Here is a 21,098-nt window from a genome sequence, read left to right as displayed (position 1 = left end):
TTTAATTCAAAACATATTTTAAGATTGTCTAACCCAAATACTTTTTCAGAATCTGAAAATACATTTTGAATATAAATTTCAAATTATGTAATGCATAAATCGCTTAGTTCCAAAAATATATTTAAAACTGTACAATCTAGACTACATTTCTAAATTAATCCAAAATATATTTTTAAATCGCCTAATTAAAAAATAGGACACACGGGCTATTTAAACTTTTGCAACATTGCATAAAGCTGCAAGAGTAAAACCATAGGGATAGAAAAAGAAATAACAAATTATCTTGTTCTTGAGAGAAAGAGGCCCAAGATAAATTTGGCAATAAAATCACTGATAATCAGATGGAGGATGTGGCATAATTACCGCATAATCATTTAAAAATGACATCGAAACAAAATGTCATTATCTATGACCAATTGACTACCGTCCCCAAGTAAAATTCGTAAAGGATAAGATACATTCAATATTTTAATACCAGCTTCTAAACGGGTCAAATATGAGTAATATGTTATCTGATCTGCGAATACCTGTTATCTGTAAAAAATAAAAAAAAAATTAATTTATATATTTTTAATTAAATTTAATTAAAAATAAAATAAAATTATATTTTATTAGGTTAAATTTAATTAAAATTAAATTTTAATTTATATTATATATATATATATATATATTGTAATTTTATTTAAATTTTATTTATATATTTTTTTAATTTCTTTTGTAGGTATCCGCGGGTTTTAAAATATTCACGGGTATTTTTTAAACGAATATTCAACGGATAGTGAGTCGGATCACATATATTTTTATGTGACGAGTTAGGTTGCGAGTAGGAACTACCGTGTCCGATCTGACCGTTGTGATCCCTGCTACCATTATTTCATATCTCTTTTTTTCTTATAACGTGAAATTTGTTATGAGTAGGGGTAAAAAATATCACCAGTATCAAACTACCAATTACCTTGGTTTGTCAATAGATTCAAGAAGATGATAAATATTTTCTTTAACTTAAGCTTATCATATTAATTGATAAGTTATTTGTTATATTTTGATGTGTGTTCTTCAGAAATATTAAGTATAATTATTAAATACGTGTGAGATTTATGATTATTACTTAAGAAGGGATTCATCAATTATAGGTAATCATGACTTTAAGCTCTAAGTTAAAACCATTGTCATGAAAAACTGAATAAAGAAGGAAGAAAGAAATTTTTCTTAAGGCATCTATGATAAATTAACTTATTGAAGTTTGGCAGTTTTACCATACTCTAAAGTTAATTTAGAGCTAATAAGATGGAAGAAAATATTTTGTACTTTTTTTCTAATGGTTTTTGAAAAATAAAGAAGTATTGTTTTCATACTACCTGGATGTGAAAGTATTGCTAGATATCTTGGTTGATATATTAATACTTTAGTTAATGTATTATTAGCTTAGTTATATATATATATATATATATATATATATATATATATATATATATTCTAATATTTGTTAGAGATTAATATTTATTAATTATATTCTTTAACAAATATAAGTTAGAGATAAGATATTTTTTTTAAAGATTTTTTTTTTTATAATATTAAGATTTATGTTGGAGATCACAACAGGACAATACGATGTAGATGTGTAAGTTTGATTATATACGTTCTTATTATCTACAATTCAATATAAGAAGATATATTATATAATCTTTAGTTCCATATAATAATAAAAAGTTACAATTTAATAAATTTTCAAAACAAAACATCAAATAAACTAAAAATATATTTAATAATTTAAAATAAAACATGTACCCAAACATAACTGTCCTCATATTTAATTTTAAAAAATAAAATATAACCTACTCGTCGTAATAATAATTAATTGAATCCCATGTCCCTACACGTATTCAAAGACTTTGTGGAGGTCCATATACACCAATTGGTGAAAGACAAAATGGAAAATCAAAAAAAGCAATCGCGTCAATAGTACGTGTATATATACACTACAAATAGGATTTTAAGGTAAACGGAACGTAAAATATTATTATTAGTCTTTAGAACTGAAAAGATTATATAAATTCATATGAAGGCACTTTAATTTTTAAATTTAATTGTTTATGGTTATTTTAATTCTTATAAAAACGTTAATTTTATCATTTAAGTTATAACTTTTTTGAAATTTGGACGTATGATACTACCAATTATATGTCTATGTGGAATACTCAAAAGTAAAAGGTGAGTTTAGTTGATAGGAATTTGAAAACTTTTGTTTTTTTCTTGAGTATTGAAAAACAATTGAAGAATGGTGAAGGAAAGATCGGTAGGTTCCAAAATCCACTTTCGTCCCGAAGGGCAGAAAACCATTTTCCTAAAACCATACTAGACAATTCCTTACTCAGAAAATCTCTTACCCAAGTGGTTTATCAGATTTTTGTACAATAAGAGACTAATTAAACTCTAAAAAAAAACCCAAGGCAGATCCCAAAACTGCAAATTTTCCTCACAACCATGATATTAAAATCTTATCTCTTAAAAGCCCCACTTTTATGTCCAAAACTCACTTTTCTTCTAATTTATCCCATACCCAAGTTTTGTAAAAACACATGAGCTCAAACTCATTAAATCTACATTCACAAATTCATTCAATAAACAAATTTTGGCAACAACAAACCAGACACACCAACATGTATCAGTTTTCAATTCAATACACCATCTTTCTCAAGCACCCAATATACCAATTTCACGATTTAGTTAAAGTTCACAAATCAATCATCACATCATCATACAAACATCAAATATTACATGCATACTCAATCTACAACAAATATACTAACTTCCCTTACCTGGTTGACGCTCCAAAAATTCTAAGAACTCAAATTTCTCCTATGACTCCAAGATCTCTACTTTCTCTTACAATTCATAAAAATTTGACCAGACCTCATTACCACTTATCAACAAAGAGTTTTAAGGAAGACTCAAACTCCAAAAGAATAAAGAAAAACTCTACATGCAAAGACACCCAAAATTTAACGAAGAAGGGTAGAAACCAACTTACCCTATAGTTGAAATCAATCGGCTAGAAGTGAAATCTCACCTCAAGGAAACCTCAGACGATCTCTGATCTTTCAATAGATAAGTGGGGAGTCAAAATTTATAAAGAGAAAAGTAGAGAAAATTTTAAAGAAAAAATTTTTAAAGAGAAAGCTTATTAGATGATGAAATTCCTATTTATACGGTTAATATTTTTGAAATGAAATAATAAAATATCTTCATCTAAAACACTCTACTTCATCTAATACTCTATTTTTTAGGATCTTTATATATATATATATATATATATATATATATATATATATATATATCATATATAATATTATATCATCTTCTCTTTATCTATAATGTTATATAAAGATATATATAATTTGATATTTGTGATATTATTTTATAATTGGAAAATTTTATTTTTTAATAAATAAACAAAATTAATAAAAAAGGAAATTTTTTAGTAAAAAAAATAAATTGTTTGTTTAATAAAATAAATAATTGGACAACATTTTTATTGAAAAATAATTACTTATTTATATAATTATTTTAATTTGAATGATTAAATAACTTCTCCTTTTCCAAATAACCTTTACATACCTTTTTAACATTATTTTCACAAAATTATATATATGTTTTTTAAATTATATTATTTTAATATTTTTCAATAACATTCTTATAAAATTATATTATTTTAATATAATAAAAAAAGGCTTAATTCAATATTCATGGAGTTTATTTGATGTAATTGTTTTTTTTTCATCGATTAAATCATCATTTTACTTAATGAGTCAATGTAGTTTAACACTATGCAATCTAACACACCAATTTCGTTAATTGTTTGGACTAGATTAATACTTTTTTAGCATGTATTGTGACATATATTTTTTACTTTAACTGTTGAAATTATGAATTAGGGCTTTTTTATTATAAAAAAAATTATATTACACTATTACTCTATTTTAAGTTTATTTTCTTTGTTTTCTATATTTAAAAATATTATTGTTTTGATGTTTTAACTTGTACCTATATTTGATCAATGGAACTTGATTAACTGACCCTATCCATAAACTTTAATTTATTGAGAAGGTATTTCCACATTAACAATATTGTGTTCTATTTAACTATTATTATTGCTATTTTTTTATTATTGTTATCCCTCATAATTTTTTTAAAGTTTGGGAGAATCATTTCTTCTATTTTGGTTGTTATATTGTTTCTTCATCACACCACCATGCTGTTGATACTAATTCCAAAGAGGTGCTTGCACCCAAAATAGATCATAACCAAATTCCCTAAATTGCCCATCTTTTCAAATCAAAACTACCAACATACACTCCCAAGTCAAACTTTTTTCCTCTATATGATTTTTTTTATTTTTTTTTTTTACTTTTGACTGAATATGACTTTTATATTTATTCATGGAGTTTGCTTCTTATTTTATATATTGACTACTTTTTGTATCTTTCATTAAGTTGTATCGTTATCTTTGAAATAATTTAAAAAATAGATTTACAGAAATGTTATCTCAATTTGTAATAAAAAAAAAAACTCAATAAACATATGCAGAAAAAAAAATCAAATTATTGTTACCTTTATAAAATTTTATACTAACAATAACTTCATATAAAGAAATTAATTTTTGTCTATTTCACAAATAAATTACAATTAGGTATCGTTACGATTATCTATATCAAATTTTGTTAAAATTGAACAAACGCAAGATAATCATATTTTTTTTAACTATATCATGAAAAAAATAATTATATTAACATATATATAATGTTTTCTTATTGTAATGTTGTGGTTTCTTCTCTTAAGCAAGTTAGAAACCACTCACTCTCACGATCTCATTGCACCGTCACAATTTTGCTTTTGCATCTCCTTGTTCGCAACAACGTAATTGGCAAATAAAACACATTGTAGTAACAAATGACAACAACTTTATGGATTGACAAAATTTGCACTTTCATCTTTTGTTCACAATTCCTATTTCTTGTATTTGTGGAGATGTACTAAAGTTTTTCTATGAAAATATCATATCATTTGATGTGTCAAGAATAATTAATATTATTGACGATAGTAATCGTTGGTAATGTATAAAATCTGTCGATAATTGTAATTTATTGATAACTTACTAACGATTAAAAGATCGTCGGTAAATACGTCGTCGGTAAACTTTGCTGACAAACTTTTCATCCATCGGTAATTATCGAAGATTTTTGGCTATCTGTAAATCCGTCAGCAATTATCGAAGGAAAAGCTCATCGATAATTACTGAAGGAAAAGTCCATCGGTAATTACCAAAGGCTTTTGGCCGTCGGTAAAAACCGTGACCTGGTTCATATTCTTCCTCTTCCTTCCTCCCTCTGTGTCATTTATTTTTTGTTTTCACGAACTCCGCCACCAAAAAAGCATCATGCCAATAACCAACTCATTTCCAAACAATCAAACAACCAATTTATTTTCAATAGTTAAAATCATAGGGAATCATGGAGAGTTTCTTTGCAATTCTCAAATCCGTAAGAGAAAGATGTTATTAGAACCAGTGATGTTCCTAATCACACAAATCAACTCCGCAACGACTCGCCAGAAAAGTTGAGTTCGCTGGAAAAGTTGAGCTTGTTGGAAAGGCTGACAAGCGGGCAGTGGTGGGTTGTAACAATGGCAAGCCCGCGATGGTGGAGAGCAATGGTGATGAGACTACGAGACGGTAAAAAAAAATGAGAAAAAGAAATGAGTAGTGGTGACAAAAAGTTTCAGTGACCAAACATTAGAGGATGACACTGTCGGTGGAAAGAAGTACGATACTCATATGGTAAGGACAAATGAGAAGAAGAGATGAGCGATGTTTGCCACATATGCTGACACTGGATATTAAATTTGGACGGGAAAATTATTATTCTATTTTTAGTTATGAAGACAAATTTGATATTTTTTTAATTTGATTGCTCAATGATTTCCTATTTGACTATGAATCACGGTTTAAGATCCTGGTGGATGAAGAAGATCCTGGTGAACGAGGGGGTGCAGTTTTCGGCCAGATACATTTCACCTTTTCTCTGCATCGTGAGTATTGTTTTTCTTTCTTTAAAAATTCTGGAAAAAGTTAATCCGAATATAAATTTATTTCAGATTGTAAGTATTCCACTAAATATTTGAGTTAATAGAAAGTCAAATATTTCAAAATTCATCTTTAATAAAAAGTTCTAAAAAAGTATCCGTTATTCCTCTGATGAGATCTGTGGTCCCACTTTCTTCTTTAACGCAACTTGTAAGTCTCGTAGGAATTTTCTTTCGAAGGTCTTTCCCAGGTACTTTTACTAAAGTAACCCTTTTGTTACTTCTCCAATTAATGCGTTCGAATTCATTCTGCCAGTGTCTGACACTACAACAACATGGTCCAGTAAAACAAGACATAATCTCCTGTACATATAACAGGTTACAACTACTTTAAATATTTTGAACTTATTCTCTCATATATCTTCATTAATCTACTGTTTTTCTACAAACAAAATGTAAATGTCTGAAAGAAGAATTTAATTTACATAAACAACAGTGGCTATAAAACAATCAGAATCTATCTTATTATCACATCGAATGAACTGATGACGATAACATGGTTAAATCTTCTTCCTAATCAAGTTCTCCCTCCAGCATTCTTTGTGGAGCAGTCCTTCCCAATACCCAGAAGCTTGCCAGTGTCTTTTGTTTGAGAGTGGAATTCCACATCCAGATCCTTACACCAAACATCCAATAACACATCCTTGCTTGGCCATATTCCAGCTTCAAATCTAACTGTAACCTTCAAAACCACGTTGAAGTTCACCACCCCTTTGTTTAAGTCCTCAACCAGAACCGGAGGCACAACCTTCTGGTGCTGGTCAATCACTTCAAAGTCAGCCTTCACACTCTTGTTGGTGAACTTCTCCAGGACCACGCGTCGTTGCCACCGCTGTGTTGCATCCACCGAGTGCCTCTCCTCATGACCGTAAAGCAGCAAGAAGCCGGAACGGTGAAGCTCCACTTGGGTTGTGATCTTGTTTGGGTTTGTTAAGGTTAGTCCAACCTCGTACTTTCCTCGTACATGGGAGTCTGAGAGAGAGAAGTTGGTTACGGAAAGTGACGTCACCCCAAAACCAGGGTTATGTGGGTGCATGACAAGCCATGCTATGCTGATAGCAGCCATAATAAAAACAAAGATGGTAACCAACAAAAGTATTAGGTTTCGGGGAAAACGGGTGTCAGCGCATCTTGTCCTGTGGTTGTTGGTAGGAGCCATTGGTTTGGATGTTTTTTTGCTTCAGAACAGATATCATTTACGAGATTTAAACCTGATTAGTTCAAGTACGAACGATCACTATGGACAGCGAATCTATCTTTTTCAGTACTTAAACCGTTGGTTAGGATTTTGGAAGAAGGGTTTGTCTTATCATGATGCTAACTGGTAGGAAGGTGCAGTTTTGGCTTGGTGCCGTTGTTAACGAAGGAGAAGCTCGTATTGTCATGAAATAGAAGAAAACCGATACGAAGAATGAAAACACACACAAAAGGACCACATACTTAAACTGTAGCAAAGCGCGTTATTTCCTAAAATGCTACGCTTGCAAAAATATATAGGAAGGTTCCAGGATGTTTCTAGGAAATGAGGAAACCTACGAAACTACCCAGAAATGAGGTAATCTACACGAATTCTAACGTAATTTTTTTACAATAATATTCCTACATGTGTCTAGAATATAATATAAAGAACCTTTATCATCTTGGTTGAAAATTATAGTGTTGACAGAAAACATTGCTATCTGACTGCCAACTTTGGTGTGCTTTCTGTTTGTAGTTGATTGGGTAATTTATTTTTTCTATTTTCTTGGCTTAGCTCCATTTAATCATGGAAAGTCTTGGGTACATATTAATAAGTAACCATTTAATCGTAAGTTGATGTTATTAATTTGTATGGTCACTATTTACAATAGCATAGAAGCACTGAAAGAATTACAATAATGGAAGAAGGGACAAAGACAATTTGTTCTCTTATGGATTCAAGTGGTGCTTGAATAGCTATGGACTAACTTTAAGAGCAAATTTTAAACATGAAATACAAGTGAATTTATCGCATAAGAATTCACTAATTGAGATACCTTATGAAGAGCGTCCCCCACTTTCCTCAGACATCATTCCTTTGAGACTCTTGGCTAACCATATGGCTGTCTCCCTTGGGGAGACCTTATCTTTTCCAAAGGGCTTCAGAACAACTTGAAGTTCCTCCAATCTGTTTTGCTGCAGCAACTCTGCAGACAACTCCAAGAGTTCTTCAAGTGCCTCTGCTCTCTGTCTGAAAGATTTCACATCCAATGTTTCCTTTGCTGGTGGTTTCTCTTCATTCCTAGGAGTGTTACTTTTACTGAGCTCAGTAGATTCAGGTTCTGAAACTTGAGGAGGAGGGTTACTCACATCTTGCTCCTTAAGACCAGGATGATCAGAATTGCTTGATTTCATGCTGGAAGAATCTGAGAAACTTGAAGATTTAAGGATGGGAGGAGTGTTTAAGTTTTTCGTTTCCAACTGGTCAGATTTCAAGCTTGTAACATCAGAGCAACTTGAAGATTTGAGAGTCAAAGGTGACGTTATGTTCCTCATTTCTAAATCATCCCTCACAACATTGATAAACTTACCAACATCTACATTTTGAACTCCCATCTCCACAGATTCCTTTACTGGCTGATCACTGCCAACGCGGTAACTACTATGGCGTATGACATGGATAACATCATCAAAAGCTGGAGGAAGATGGCCAGTATCAGGCCTTTCTGGTGCTGCACTCTGCAGCACAGTTCCTTTCTCTTGCAAAACTTTCTGGCTTGATAATTTAGTAGGGGTAACCAGAGGAACAGTTTCAACCACAGGTGACAGTCGCTCTCTCACTGTGAATTTGTCATCACCGGGGGACTTACATCCAAGTGCTGGCTGAATAAGGATTTCGGTTTCACTTTCTGGACTAACTTCTGTGTGAACAGACTTTTCTTCAGAACTTGGGGATGCGTGTTTGGTAGACTTGGCCAAAGGCATTTCCTTGGTAATATCTTGAAAATCTTTGATTTCATTGGTGGCTCCAGCAGAGGGATCAACAGATCCATCATCACAGCCAGAAGTAGTAGACATAGTTGGCTGGGATTTAAGAAGACCCCTTTCTGAAACAAGTGCTACCTTAGAATCTTCAACATGCTGATCTTGACTTAAACTGGAATTCACTTTCTCATTACTGCTTATAGTATTGTGGAAATTCATGGCAATCTCACATGAATCTTCAGGAACATTTTCAACCACCTTACAATGTGTACAAGTAGTCAGCGGGCTGCTGTCAGAACATGATTCCACACCTCCAATGTGGCTTACATTTGAATGTACAGGAAGCATCTGTTCTTTCATGTCAATAAAAGTTGTGGCATCATCAGCAAGTTCACCTCGGAAAGAAACCGAAGACGAAGCAGAATTGCTGCTATCTGTTTGCATTCCTCTGGAACTTCTTTCAAAAACCTTCTGGGGCTCTCTAGTAACCTGTCCCGAAATACTTGGTGGTACATTGTCGTCAGCCAACTGAGAAGGGCTCATCTCATGTTCCTGAACTATTTTATCTGTGCCTAGCTTTCCAGTATCATTTGGTGCATTTGGAACATCAATTCCAGCCAGCCTCATTCTTCCAGAAAATGAAGGTCTTCTAAGTAAGCTTGGGGGAGTCCTTTGTCTTGGTCTGGGAGGAACAACATCTCCATCTACTTGTTTGACAACTGCAGGTGGTGGAGTCAAATCATGTCTAGATTTAAGTTTTGGTGAGGCTTCTACCATCAGAAACTGCAAGCATAAAGTAATGAAATACAAGAAATAAATCTCAATGTTATGAGGATCTCTTTTTAGAAAGAGCTGATAACATAGATAATTTAAAAATGATGATTACCTGTTGCTTTGATTGATGTGACCCCTGCATTCTTTTCGCAGAGTCAGGGGTTGCCCGTGCAAGTGCAACTGTTGGTGACTCTACCATAGGTTTCACAATTGGAGCAATAAAAATAGGCTTAGGCAATTTAGACAATGTCTCAGTACTTATTTTCTGTGTTGATACACCACCAGGCTTTACACGATTGCCTCTCATTGGAGAAGTTGCTTCTCTAACCTTTCCTTCTTTCAATGCCATCATTATATTTCTAATTGTTTTTGGCTGCTTAGATTCAACGGGAGAATGGTGTGCATTATGAGATGGTTTCATCACCTCTTGCTCAGCTGTTTTGGTATTGTCATTGGCATTTCTAGAGCCACTTTCTTCCTCTGAACCATCATCATCGAGTGATGTTTGATCCATCTCAGTGGCTTTGTTATCACACTTTGGTACTGCTGTTGCAATGCTTTTCTCATTTGACATCGAACTATCTTTGTCACTGTTGGAACTATTACTGTTTTGACTTTCAGCCATATTTTTCCGAGGATAGTTGACAGTAGAAATTGATTTTTCAGAACAGGTTGATGGAGGACTGAAAGCTGGACGGTATTGATCCACATAAGGCTGTAAATAAGGGTGCTTTAACACCTCAGATGCCTGCGAAAATATGAAGTCAGAATATTTAGGAAAAGCAGTGACAGTAAACCATTTCCACATTGGAAATAAATTTGCTCTCTAGAGAATCTTACTGTTGGTCGATGTTCAGGATTTTTTCTTAGCATGCCCTTTATCAGTGTTTTCCTGAGGTAACAATAGTCAACAAGTAAAAAGCTTAGCAGAGAGAAAAATAAGACGTGTTCTACTGGTAAGTAAACAGATCATCTTTCCCATCAACTGCTACAAGTTAGCTTTAAACTTTCCCTGATTCCGATGCAATCCTTCAGATTTCCCAAACATTGATCTATTGGTCCTTTCTATTTGCATAGTAGAAACAACTTAAGATGCACGATTTCACAAACAAGAAGTGTTTTTTTTTTTTTTTTTTTTTTTTTTTTTTTTTTTTTAATTCTAAGTGCTCTGGCAAACTTACAGATCATATTCAAAAAGATTATAAAAAACTAAAGGAATTCATGGCTCATGAGAAAAAACGAAGTTGGAGTTGCACAACAAAAAACACCCTATGGCCTAAATCACGACAAATGCGTGCACACTAGGAAGTAGAAACTATGAATGTTGTAAACTTGATTTCACCAGAAAGGGTAGAGACAAAAGAATATTAATATTAACACAAGCAGAAAGAAACTTACAAGGAAGGGGAATAACATGGAGGCAAAGGGCCAATGGAAGAACGGTTTATCTTGCTTATCAACCCTGCCATATCCTGAAACATGGTTTACCATGCCCTTGTTAAAATCCAAGAAATAAACCATGGTGAGATACCTCCATATACATAAATATCTAGTGTGAAGAATCACATGAAACATATTCCCCGGAGAAGCTAACATCACCCAGAAACTCTAGTTAATAGTTGTATTATCCCACTAAACAAACAGCAGTTAAAAATAGTTTACAAAACAAGCGTAAATTTAGAACATTGGCACATATATGGGATAACGAAACTAAAAGTAGATAACAATGATGATCTGGTAGGTGGTAGCTTGATTTGGCCTACTTGGCTTCTACTATTGGACAATGAATATTACTTGCAGTAATCCCTTCTAAGTAAAGTAATTATTGGGAATCAAACTCGTGACTTTAACTTTGATGTCACTATTAGATAGAACACTTACTACTAAGCTAAAATCTATAGCTAATAGTTAAAGAAAAATGCTTCTACTTAAGAACTTAACAACCGAAATGTCACTGTGCTTTGACCTACCTGACTTCTACCACGAGAAAATTTATACAGTTCATAATAATCTACTGCTCATTAATTACCCCATTTAAACACAATTTGATGGGACTTAACTCGTTTAGCCTCTGCAACAAGACATTTATTGCAACCCCGCAACAAAAATGAAATATGATGTTCATATCTGACATAAGGGTATTGCATGAAATGACCTCACTAAAGGTACATCCTACCAATATCTAATTTAAAGTAAAAAATTCAGAAGAAAACTTACAAAAGCTTTAAAAGCAGGGCGATGAGCAGCCATCTCGTATATACAACACCCTGGACAAAACGAAAGCCTTTTAGCTCCAGAAAAAACAAATCTGCAAGTATTAGATACTTGTTGTAAAATACATACCTAGTGACCAAATATCAGATTTGAATCCATACGGTATATCAGCAAGCAGTTCAGGACACATGTAATTAGGAGTTCCTACCACCTGCATAGAAACATTTTCCATCTCTGGTGACTATGCATTTGTATATAAACGTCACGCTAATCATATAGATTAAATAATCGATACCAATATCATATTCTATACCTCTAGAATTAAAAGATCATTAAAATGTAAATTTGTCCACACAAAAGATGAGAAACAATAAACAAGTTTACAACAACAAGATCCTGTGGCTGAATCAGCCCAAATTGTAGAAAAAACAAAAATTCCTCTTATCAGTAAAAGTAATAACTATTGGTCTTATCTATTAAATTTCAAGCAAGCAAGCTAATTCAATTTTCCCAAACAACACTCAGTTCCTATTTCCACTCTTTTCTTTATCTCAAAATGTAGTTTATAAAGGAGCCAGCAAATGTGGAAGAGTATGGGACTGAAAATATACGTTTTGCATGAAGTAAATATTAATACATTATTGTCCCACTTTTTTTGTTAGCGGAATAATTTTAACTAAACATAGTTAAGATGATATCACTAGTCCTTGGTTTGGCCAATAGAGAAAAAACCCAGCTGAAGCCTCGGGTTCCCAAACAGATATAGGAAACAGAAGTTAAGATATGGTCCGAAAAAACTACGTATGACTATATGTGAAAATAACATTCATGTCTTCTTAGAATTAATCAGTGTGTGCACAAAAGACCCAGAAAGAATTACAATTTAAATACGAGAAACTTTAAAGCTGCAACTCAGAAAAATGCATCAGTGCTATGGAAACTTGATAGAAAAATGTTTAGCATGAATCCTTAGATCTTTTTAAGCAAATAATTTGGATTGAAAGAAGACAGAGAGGATATCAACATCATTTTACATACCGAGGAAGCCAAATCATCTGCTTTTAGTGTCTTAGCAAGGCCAAAATCCCCTATATGTCAGGAAGGTACACACAAATTCAGATTAGGAGTCAACTATCCATCTCCAATATAAATAAACATGATAGGGTAATTCACCTAGGCGAACATCCTGATCCTTGGTAAGAAAGATGTTGGAACACTGTCGGCAGAGTCAAAAAAATCAGACTTGATGCATTTCTAATCAAGGACAAGAATCATAGACCAATAGTTTGTTTCATATAAGTATACCTTCAGGTCACGATGCAAAACAAAATTTGAATGCAGGTATTCCACTGCCAACAGTAATTGAGTGAACCATTTGCAGAGTTTCTGAGAAATTTCGACAACATTAAATGTAAGATAGGAAAAAAATACACGCATAAACAAACGCAACTTCGGGACAAGAATACCTCTTCAGGAAAGTAAGCACCATTTAATTTTTTCATCAATTCAGCCCTGTCCCATATTTGAAGAGAAAATAAGCATAAACTATCAAAAAATTGGAGAGAACAAGTATAATAAACTTTAAGAGATTGACCAAGGGTAGTATCATATGCTCACATGTCTCCACCTTCACAATACCCAGTGACAATGCAGACATAGCAACCCTGCAACAGAAATAGAATGTGTTTATTAGCATAAAAGTAAACAGTCACAATTCTCACACTTCCAGTTTACAACAGAGTGCAATACTGTTGTAACTATTACCAATTATCTGAAAGAAATTAAGACTGTGAATACATTACACATAGAATTAAAGGTTTCTCACCTTCTCAACCCATGCCTCCTTGAATTCCACAATGTAAGGATGCTGGATTCGAGCAATAAGAGCCATCTACAATTCTCAACAAGCAACAACAGTCAAATCTCTTCCAAAAAAAACGCAGATTCCAGGTATATGAACTATGAAGCAAATCAACAAAAAGGAAACACACAAAAACCCAACTCACTTCTTGATGAGCAGATCTTCTGCATCGTTCAGTCTGTCTTGCAAGCCTGATTTTTTTCAACACATATCTACAACCCAATAAAACGAAGCTTCAGTCACGAAACTTAGTATGAACCTACCCAATACCCATCAACGAATATCACAAGAACAAAAAGACACAACCCCATCAATCAAACGCTAAAGTTGTGACTATTACTTCTTCTTCTCAGCCTTGTGGTGAACAAGAATAGCAGCTCCAAATGCTCCTCGCCCGATCTGCTCCATGATCTCATACTGATCCATCCGAGACTCCATTGCTCTCGATCCACTAAAACTCAATTCCCCAAACCCCAACACAACACAAATATGATAAAGAAAACCAACAAAAACCAATTACTAGCAACCAATCTCACGCGACACCATTCCTCACTTTCCACATGAAATCATTTCCAAAGCCTCAAATACTCATGCAGTCTAGCCACTGTTCTTCTCCACCCAGTGTTGCAATAAAACTGCTCTACATTGCTTCCTCAATCGATTACAACCGTCTGCAACCCAAACACCGTGTGTGTGTTTCTTCTCATCTTTCTCTACACTCTGCTACAGGCTCATTCCATTGACCCTCACTAGTCCCATGACAACAACACCAACGGGCAACAATAGCATACCCATGATGCTTTTTCATAGGATTTGAATAAGAAAATGGTTGAAAGTCTCAACCTTTGTTCCCAAGTTGAAGGAAAAAAACAAAGTACAACACAAACACATACACACAACCTGTCTCTAACTATGTCATAACTGAATTGAAAACTTTGAGGACACACTCACACGCACTCTCTCTCTAACTGTCACAAATTGAATTGAGGAGTTTGAAGAGAGAGAGAGAGGGGTGGATGCTAATGGGTGTGCTTGGTTATTCGCCGACAGGCACAGCTGGTCTACCTGGTTCCGAGCTTTCAATTTTTGTTCGTTTATTTCCACTCAATTTTTTTTAATTTTAATTAATTTCATTTGTTTATTTCAAAGTTTGCATATTCTTCTTCCTTCAAAATTCAGTGTCCATTAATGGATGAAAAAAAGGTGTCACCTTCGGGTGTGAAATGCCCTCAGTTATTCATTGCCATAACAAGACACAATTCAAACATCACCAACGGTTTCATGTTTCAACTTCTAATGTTTGTGTCATAATTTGGATTTCAAATCCATCAAGTTAACTACATAATTTTGGAACTACAATTAATAGATATTGTGATTTGCGAACAGAAATAAAGAGAAATTTACATAAATTGTTGAATGTAATGAATTAATGCATAGATTTTATAATAATTATTTTTATTATAACTTTTAATTAATTGATAGAGTAACTTTTTTACATTAACATTGTATAAAAAATAAACAAAAATATAATTTATATGGCTTGATGAATAATTTTATTCTTGTTCTACATTTAGCACTATGATAGTCATCTTTAACCCTTTCTAAATTGATTGAATTTATTTATTTTTTTATGAAAATTGTGTAAAAGCATAATTACTATTTAACTAAAATAAAATTTGAGAGAAGAAACAGTTGAATAACTGAACATTTATATTGACCATAAAAAGCATCTCTTCAAAGATTTAATCTTTACGGAAATGTATAGGTTGATGTCTTTATTTAACCAAAAAAGAAAACATGACACAAGAAAAAAAAGTGTTGTAAGAATTTAGTGCTTTTGAAAACTACCTTTTAGCAAAAGGACAGATGAAAGTGAACAAAAAGAAAGAACTTATATGAATTATAAAAAGAAAAGTGATGGTTTAGAAGTGAAAGTGACTGTAGGAAGGAGTATAAAATGTCATTTGTTATGGTGGAGGACACTTTGGGTTCTCTATATTATTAATTACTGGAGATGGTTAAAGAATTGTTTTAACCCATAATATTGATATTGATAATAATAATAATAATAATAATAATAATAATAATAATAATAATAATAATAATAATAATAATAATAATAATAATAAAGTACAAGCTGTGCATAGAGAATAAACCTCTCAAATGTGCATACAGAATAAGCCTCACATAGTCATTTACATTAATGAAGTTTTTATAACAGAAGATTTGTACCAAGTTACACTTAAAATCATGTACTCTTTCACTCACATTTTGTTTAAATAATTACCTTGTTTTTCATAGAAATAATTGATATAGAGTAACGGTATGATGACATGAATTTTATATTCATTTGACATGAGTGATGTATCTATTTTAATATCATTTTAAAATGTGCAGGTGTCATAACATAAATTGAAAAAAAAAAATATGTTGTTTTGCATACAAGTTTATTTTAGGGTTTCACACTCTCATTTTGTTATTGTTTCAGTGGTTTTAATTTTGATTGTAAGCTTTGGTTGGACGCGGGTAGTACGGATAACTCGATAAAATAATTGAGTAGTATGGTCAATTGACAAAACAACTAAGTAACATAAATAGGATTATTAAACTAGGAGAAAAAAATTCTTTTAACAATATTTTTTTAATAATTTTTTATATACGTGGTATCTCGTGATTGATTTATTTTAAATATTTTTTTAAACATAAATTCAAATAGACCAATAATGTGATGACATGTGTTCTGTTGTCAAAAAATTATTAAAAAAAGTTATCAAGATCCTTAAACAATTGAGTATGTCGAAGATGGACAAAGAAAGCTTAGATATCCCGAAAAGGGACAAAGAAAGCTTGGATAATATAAAGAAGGTCATACAAAGCTTGGATAGTCTAAGGAGGTGTCTGGATAACTCAAATAACTCAAAACAACAAGTGGAGAGCTTAGTAGAACAGATGAAGAGCTTCAAAAAGCATGTTGATAGCTCAATGGGGAGCCCAGATAGTTTAGTGAAGCAAGTGAATAACTTAAATAACTCGATGGTGGAAGGGTAAAGTTGAAGGTAGAGATCCATGGTGAAAGGATTGAGCTGGAGTTGGAGATCCATGGTAAAAGGGCCAACTGAAACTAGAGATCCATGGTGGAATAATTGAAATGGAATTGGAAATCGGCAGTGGAAGAGCCAAGTTGGAGCTAGATATTCGTGGTGAAAGGGTTGAGTTGGAACTAAAGATTTATGGTGGAAGGCTTAAGCTAGAGTTACATATTTGTGGTGGAAGAGTTGAGTTAGAGCTGAATATCTGTGGTGGAATGGTTGAGCTAGAGTTGACAGTCATGCATGTTATAAAGTTGAATTTGTGTGATGGTCACAATCTCTAGTGGTTCATATATGCTCTCACATTTCATATAATCTCTTTTAAGCAACATTTTTGTATTACTATTATTATTACTTTTTTATCTCACTATGTGATTAAAATCCACAAATATCACCTCGTATTTCATTTAAATGTAAATTCACTCGCGTGTATCAAAGTAACATTTTTGTAATTGATATTTAATGTTGTAATTGAAATCAAACGAGTTCAACTTTTTCTAAACTTTACAATAAAATCCAAATCAAATTTAGAAGTATATATTATATTTAATTTTTAATTTGTTTTATAAGTTATTTTGAGAATTTAAGATTAAAACATAAATTAAAAAAGAATAATAAACCTGTGAGAATTGTACAAAAGAATAATAGACCAATAAACTTATTCAATTAATCTGCTAAACCAAATTCTATAAATCAAATCTCATTATCATTCAATTCAATTTATATTCACTTATCAAATTAAGAGTCAATATATTTGTAATTGAATTTAAAAATTATAAAAATTACAAAAATCAAAATCAAAGATGAGACAAAAGAATGTAGAATCTAATTCAATTAGTGAAAAGTAAAATTTAAAATGAAGTTATAACCAAAACAATAAAATAATCAAATGAGCTAAAAATATACAATCAAAACAAGTATATGTACATCAAACCTAATTTATTATTATTATTAGAAAGAAATAAGATAAAAAGTGAAAATAAAACGTATGAAAACCTAATTTATTATTATTATAAAGAAATGAGATAAGAAAGTGAAAATAATACATATAAAAGTGTGCTCATTGTACTATAAAATTATAGATATGTCTATAAAATGTTTTATCAACCATCCATATTAGATATGAGTAAATTTAATTTTTCAAATGCTAGTTGAACACATAAAATAAAGGAAGAAGATTCAAACTAAGAAGATTTGGATAGTTTAACTTATGTAGTGAAAAGTTAAAATGAAAAAGAATCATATGAAACATACACACAACACATATTATAATATGCACCCACATAATTAATCATATATTACATATAAACGAAAATGTAAACAATATAAAAGTAAGAAAGTCACCAATTAATTATAAATTATTCATATGCAGATATTACATATATATTGAGAAGCATAAACAATTATAGAATAACCATAATTAATTATAAAATCATCAGATCAACATTATAACAAGCAACTTTTTAAAATATTTTTAACAAAATTTCTTCTTTCACAATTTATAATAAAAATACATACAAATCTTCATTCATTTCTTTTATTTTACCATTCTCTTTAACCTATAGTTTGAAAAATCACATTATACTAGTTTCAGAATTTCAATTAACATATATCCTCACACATGAGTTAAGATATACTACAAAAATTAATTGTGAACTTGACACAAAGATTATACTATAAATAAATGATTAGATAAAAACACATTTTATGTATGAGTTTAGACTCGAGTTTGATTATTACTATGTGGAATCCTTAGACATTTGAACAATGTAATATAGTTAATGTAAAGGAGAAAGAAACACAAGTTAAGAATGTAATAACTATTGAGAAACCATATTTATGAGGGTCAATCAGATATATTATAATCATCCAAACTATATGTTGATCATAATTGTGATCGAATAAGTTAAACATTGTTCTAGTCTCTTACCCACAATGGAGATTCAATTCACACTTAAAATGTTTATTGCATGTCCTACACCTAATTAAATGTACTATTTCAAAGAAAAATAGGTACATATTTGACCATTTTGGTTTGTGTATATATATTTGCATTAGATTGTTGCATAATGTTTATTTTGTTTTCATTATGTTATGGAGGCCACTCGACAAAAGAAAACTTAAGTAATGTTAGTTTTGGGTCAAATCTTAACAAAATGTTAATCTATTTGAGGAATCGGTTAGAATTTCATACAATCGACTTAGGACATTGTGTTATGGTTTTTTTAATCCAATAACTTTGATGTCAATAATAGTAATATACCATTACACGTATGCAAAATTATTGTCTTGGAATCATTCAATGAGATGTTGATATTATAGTGAAACAATTGTAGAGTGTGTAAATGTAGTCTAACCCTACATTGTAATACTTATTTTAACAATGTAGGTAAAACACTTACTTTAAGTTTCAATGAAAAGAAGGTCTAAAAAATACTTTATATAATAACAAATGAATAATAAATCAGTAGAAATATATATATATATATATATATATATATATATATATATATATATATATATATATATATATATATATATATATACTGTAATAAAATATTTTAAAAAATCTATATTAAAATATTTTATAAAATAAAAACATCCAAAACTAATGTATTGTGGAGACTTTATATTAGAGCTGTCAAAATGGATAATCCAGTCTAATCCGATCCGACCCATCACGGGTTGGTCACTTAATGAACCAATCCAACTCGGCTCATTTATTAGTGAGCCTAGAAAAATTCGAATCCAGTCCGATCAACCACAGGTTGGTTCACTGACTCATTTAATTACAATTTTTTTTAAATAAAAAAAATGACAAACTTTTTATAATTCAAATCTAAACAAATTTCACTCCCAAATTTTATTCCTAACATGGGTGTTTAATTAGTTTTGAAAATAAAGAACTTAAATATATTTTTTTAAAAAAATAATAAATATTTTTTTTATAAATTAAAATTAAAATTTAATAAAATAAAATTAAATAGGTAGGTTGGTGAGTCAATCTGATCTACAACGGATTTAATCTATATGAATCGAGTTTAAATCAGTCGAATTAAAATCTAATCCGACCAATAAAAATATAATTTTTTCAAACTCAACTCAATCTAAATCCATAACGGATCGAATTGACCCGTTATTTCTTACCCATTTTAATAGCTATCCTCTATGTTATCGAGAAAGAAAAGAAAAGACTCGGAGTTATAAGGAAGTGTTTGATGATGCAGACAGTGGTTTTGTGAGGACAGAGACGATGTAGAAAATGAATTAATGAGGGATGAGCACGTTGGACCCACCATTTTCACAGAACCCAACGAGTTGACAATCATATTAAACAATGATAAGAGTATGATAGTGCCATGGGAACACTGAATTACTGTCAAAGAGAAACAAACAGAGCTGATATTAGAGAATGTCATGGTTTCAGTGCCTTCTCTCACTGTGCCCACTTTCATCATTTTCTTCTGATTTAAAATTGATCTAATAAATATATTAAAGGCTTTAAAAATATAATTTAATAAGATTTTTTAAACTTTTTCATTATTACACACTTCAAATGTATATTTTTATTTAAATTATATTCATATATTTATATCTAAATTTTGGTCATTTAACGTGATAGTTATTATATATTATTGTGTACTTTTATAATGATTCTCTTGGACTCTCTATCACATGCACGTTATTATCATATGAAACAGCTGAGAAATAATAGGGATGAGGGGTCCTCAAATTTACTGATACCATCTACAGGACCATTGGAGTATATTCCTTAGTGTTCTTCCTCCATTTTACTATATTTATCAAAAAAATATGAAGAAACTAGAATTTTATAGCTTTTAGAATCAAATGTACTCTCTTTTCAGAATTATTAGTATTATGTTTGGTTTTTTCTCTTTAACTTTTAGGTTAAAATACAGATTCCTTCACGTGAAAAAAAGGAAATCTGTTCTTTTTTCTTCTGGGGAATGATTACTCTCGGGTTTCTAATTTAATGCTATGTTTGGTGTTCTTTGGCAGAAACTCTTTATATAATAATGAAGAGATAAAATTATTTATGATTTATGAAGATTAAG

At 31.2% G+C, this 21,098-nt stretch overlaps 2 protein-coding genes across 3 annotated transcripts; both read right to left on the bottom strand.

Annotated features, from left to right (window-relative positions):
- Positions 1-6,577: 6,577 nt before the first annotated feature.
- Positions 6,578-15,007, bottom strand: LOC106756234 (serine/threonine-protein kinase Nek5). 2 transcript variants are annotated; one of them, XM_022778557.1, is made up of 15 exons: positions 14,274-15,007; positions 14,079-14,145; positions 13,898-13,963; positions 13,690-13,736; positions 13,539-13,584; positions 13,378-13,458; positions 13,246-13,288; positions 13,111-13,160; positions 12,202-12,283; positions 12,076-12,125; positions 11,257-11,330; positions 10,699-10,750; positions 9,971-10,606; positions 8,157-9,867; positions 6,578-7,113 (listed from the first exon to the last, which is right to left on the bottom strand). In XM_022778557.1, exons 1-14 carry the CDS (start codon positions 14,369-14,371, stop codon positions 8,158-8,160), a joined length of 3,102 nt encoding a protein of 1,033 aa, XP_022634278.1. In that variant the 5' UTR covers positions 14,372-15,007; the 3' UTR covers positions 6,578-7,113; position 8,157. The 2 variants fall into 2 exon arrangements, with proteins under 2 accessions (XP_022634278.1, XP_014494054.1); XM_014638568.2 differs by lacking the exon at positions 6,578-7,113 and having other exon boundaries at positions 7,936-9,867.
- LOC106755864 lies at positions 6,659-7,300 on the bottom strand. The gene has a single exon (XM_014638085.2). It carries the CDS (start codon positions 7,298-7,300, stop codon positions 6,659-6,661), a length of 642 nt encoding a protein of 213 aa, XP_014493571.1.
- Positions 15,008-21,098: the final 6,091 nt, after the last annotated feature.

Source organism: Vigna radiata, chromosome 2 (genome assembly GCF_000741045.1).
Source record: "Vigna radiata var. radiata cultivar VC1973A chromosome 2, Vradiata_ver6, whole genome shotgun sequence".
Taxonomy (NCBI): domain Eukaryota; kingdom Viridiplantae; phylum Streptophyta; class Magnoliopsida; order Fabales; family Fabaceae; genus Vigna; species Vigna radiata.
This window is presented reverse-complemented; position numbering and strand designations above follow the sequence as displayed.

Coding starts and splice junctions, on each gene's coding strand:
- LOC106755864 (XM_014638085.2), bottom strand. CDS start 7,300: ATGGCTCCTACCAACAACCACAGGACAAGATGCGCTGACACCCGTTTT.
- LOC106756234 (XM_022778557.1), bottom strand. CDS start 14,371: ATGGAGTCTCGGATGGATCAGTATGAGATCATGGAGCAGATCGGGCGA. Junction 13,161..13,245: donor GGATCAGGATGTTCGCCTAG/GTGAATTACCCT, acceptor CCTGACATATAG/GGGATTTTGGCCTTGCTAAG. Junction 10,607..10,698: donor ATCCTGAACATCGACCAACA/GTAAGATTCTCT, acceptor ATATTTTCGCAG/GCATCTGAGGTGTTAAAGCA.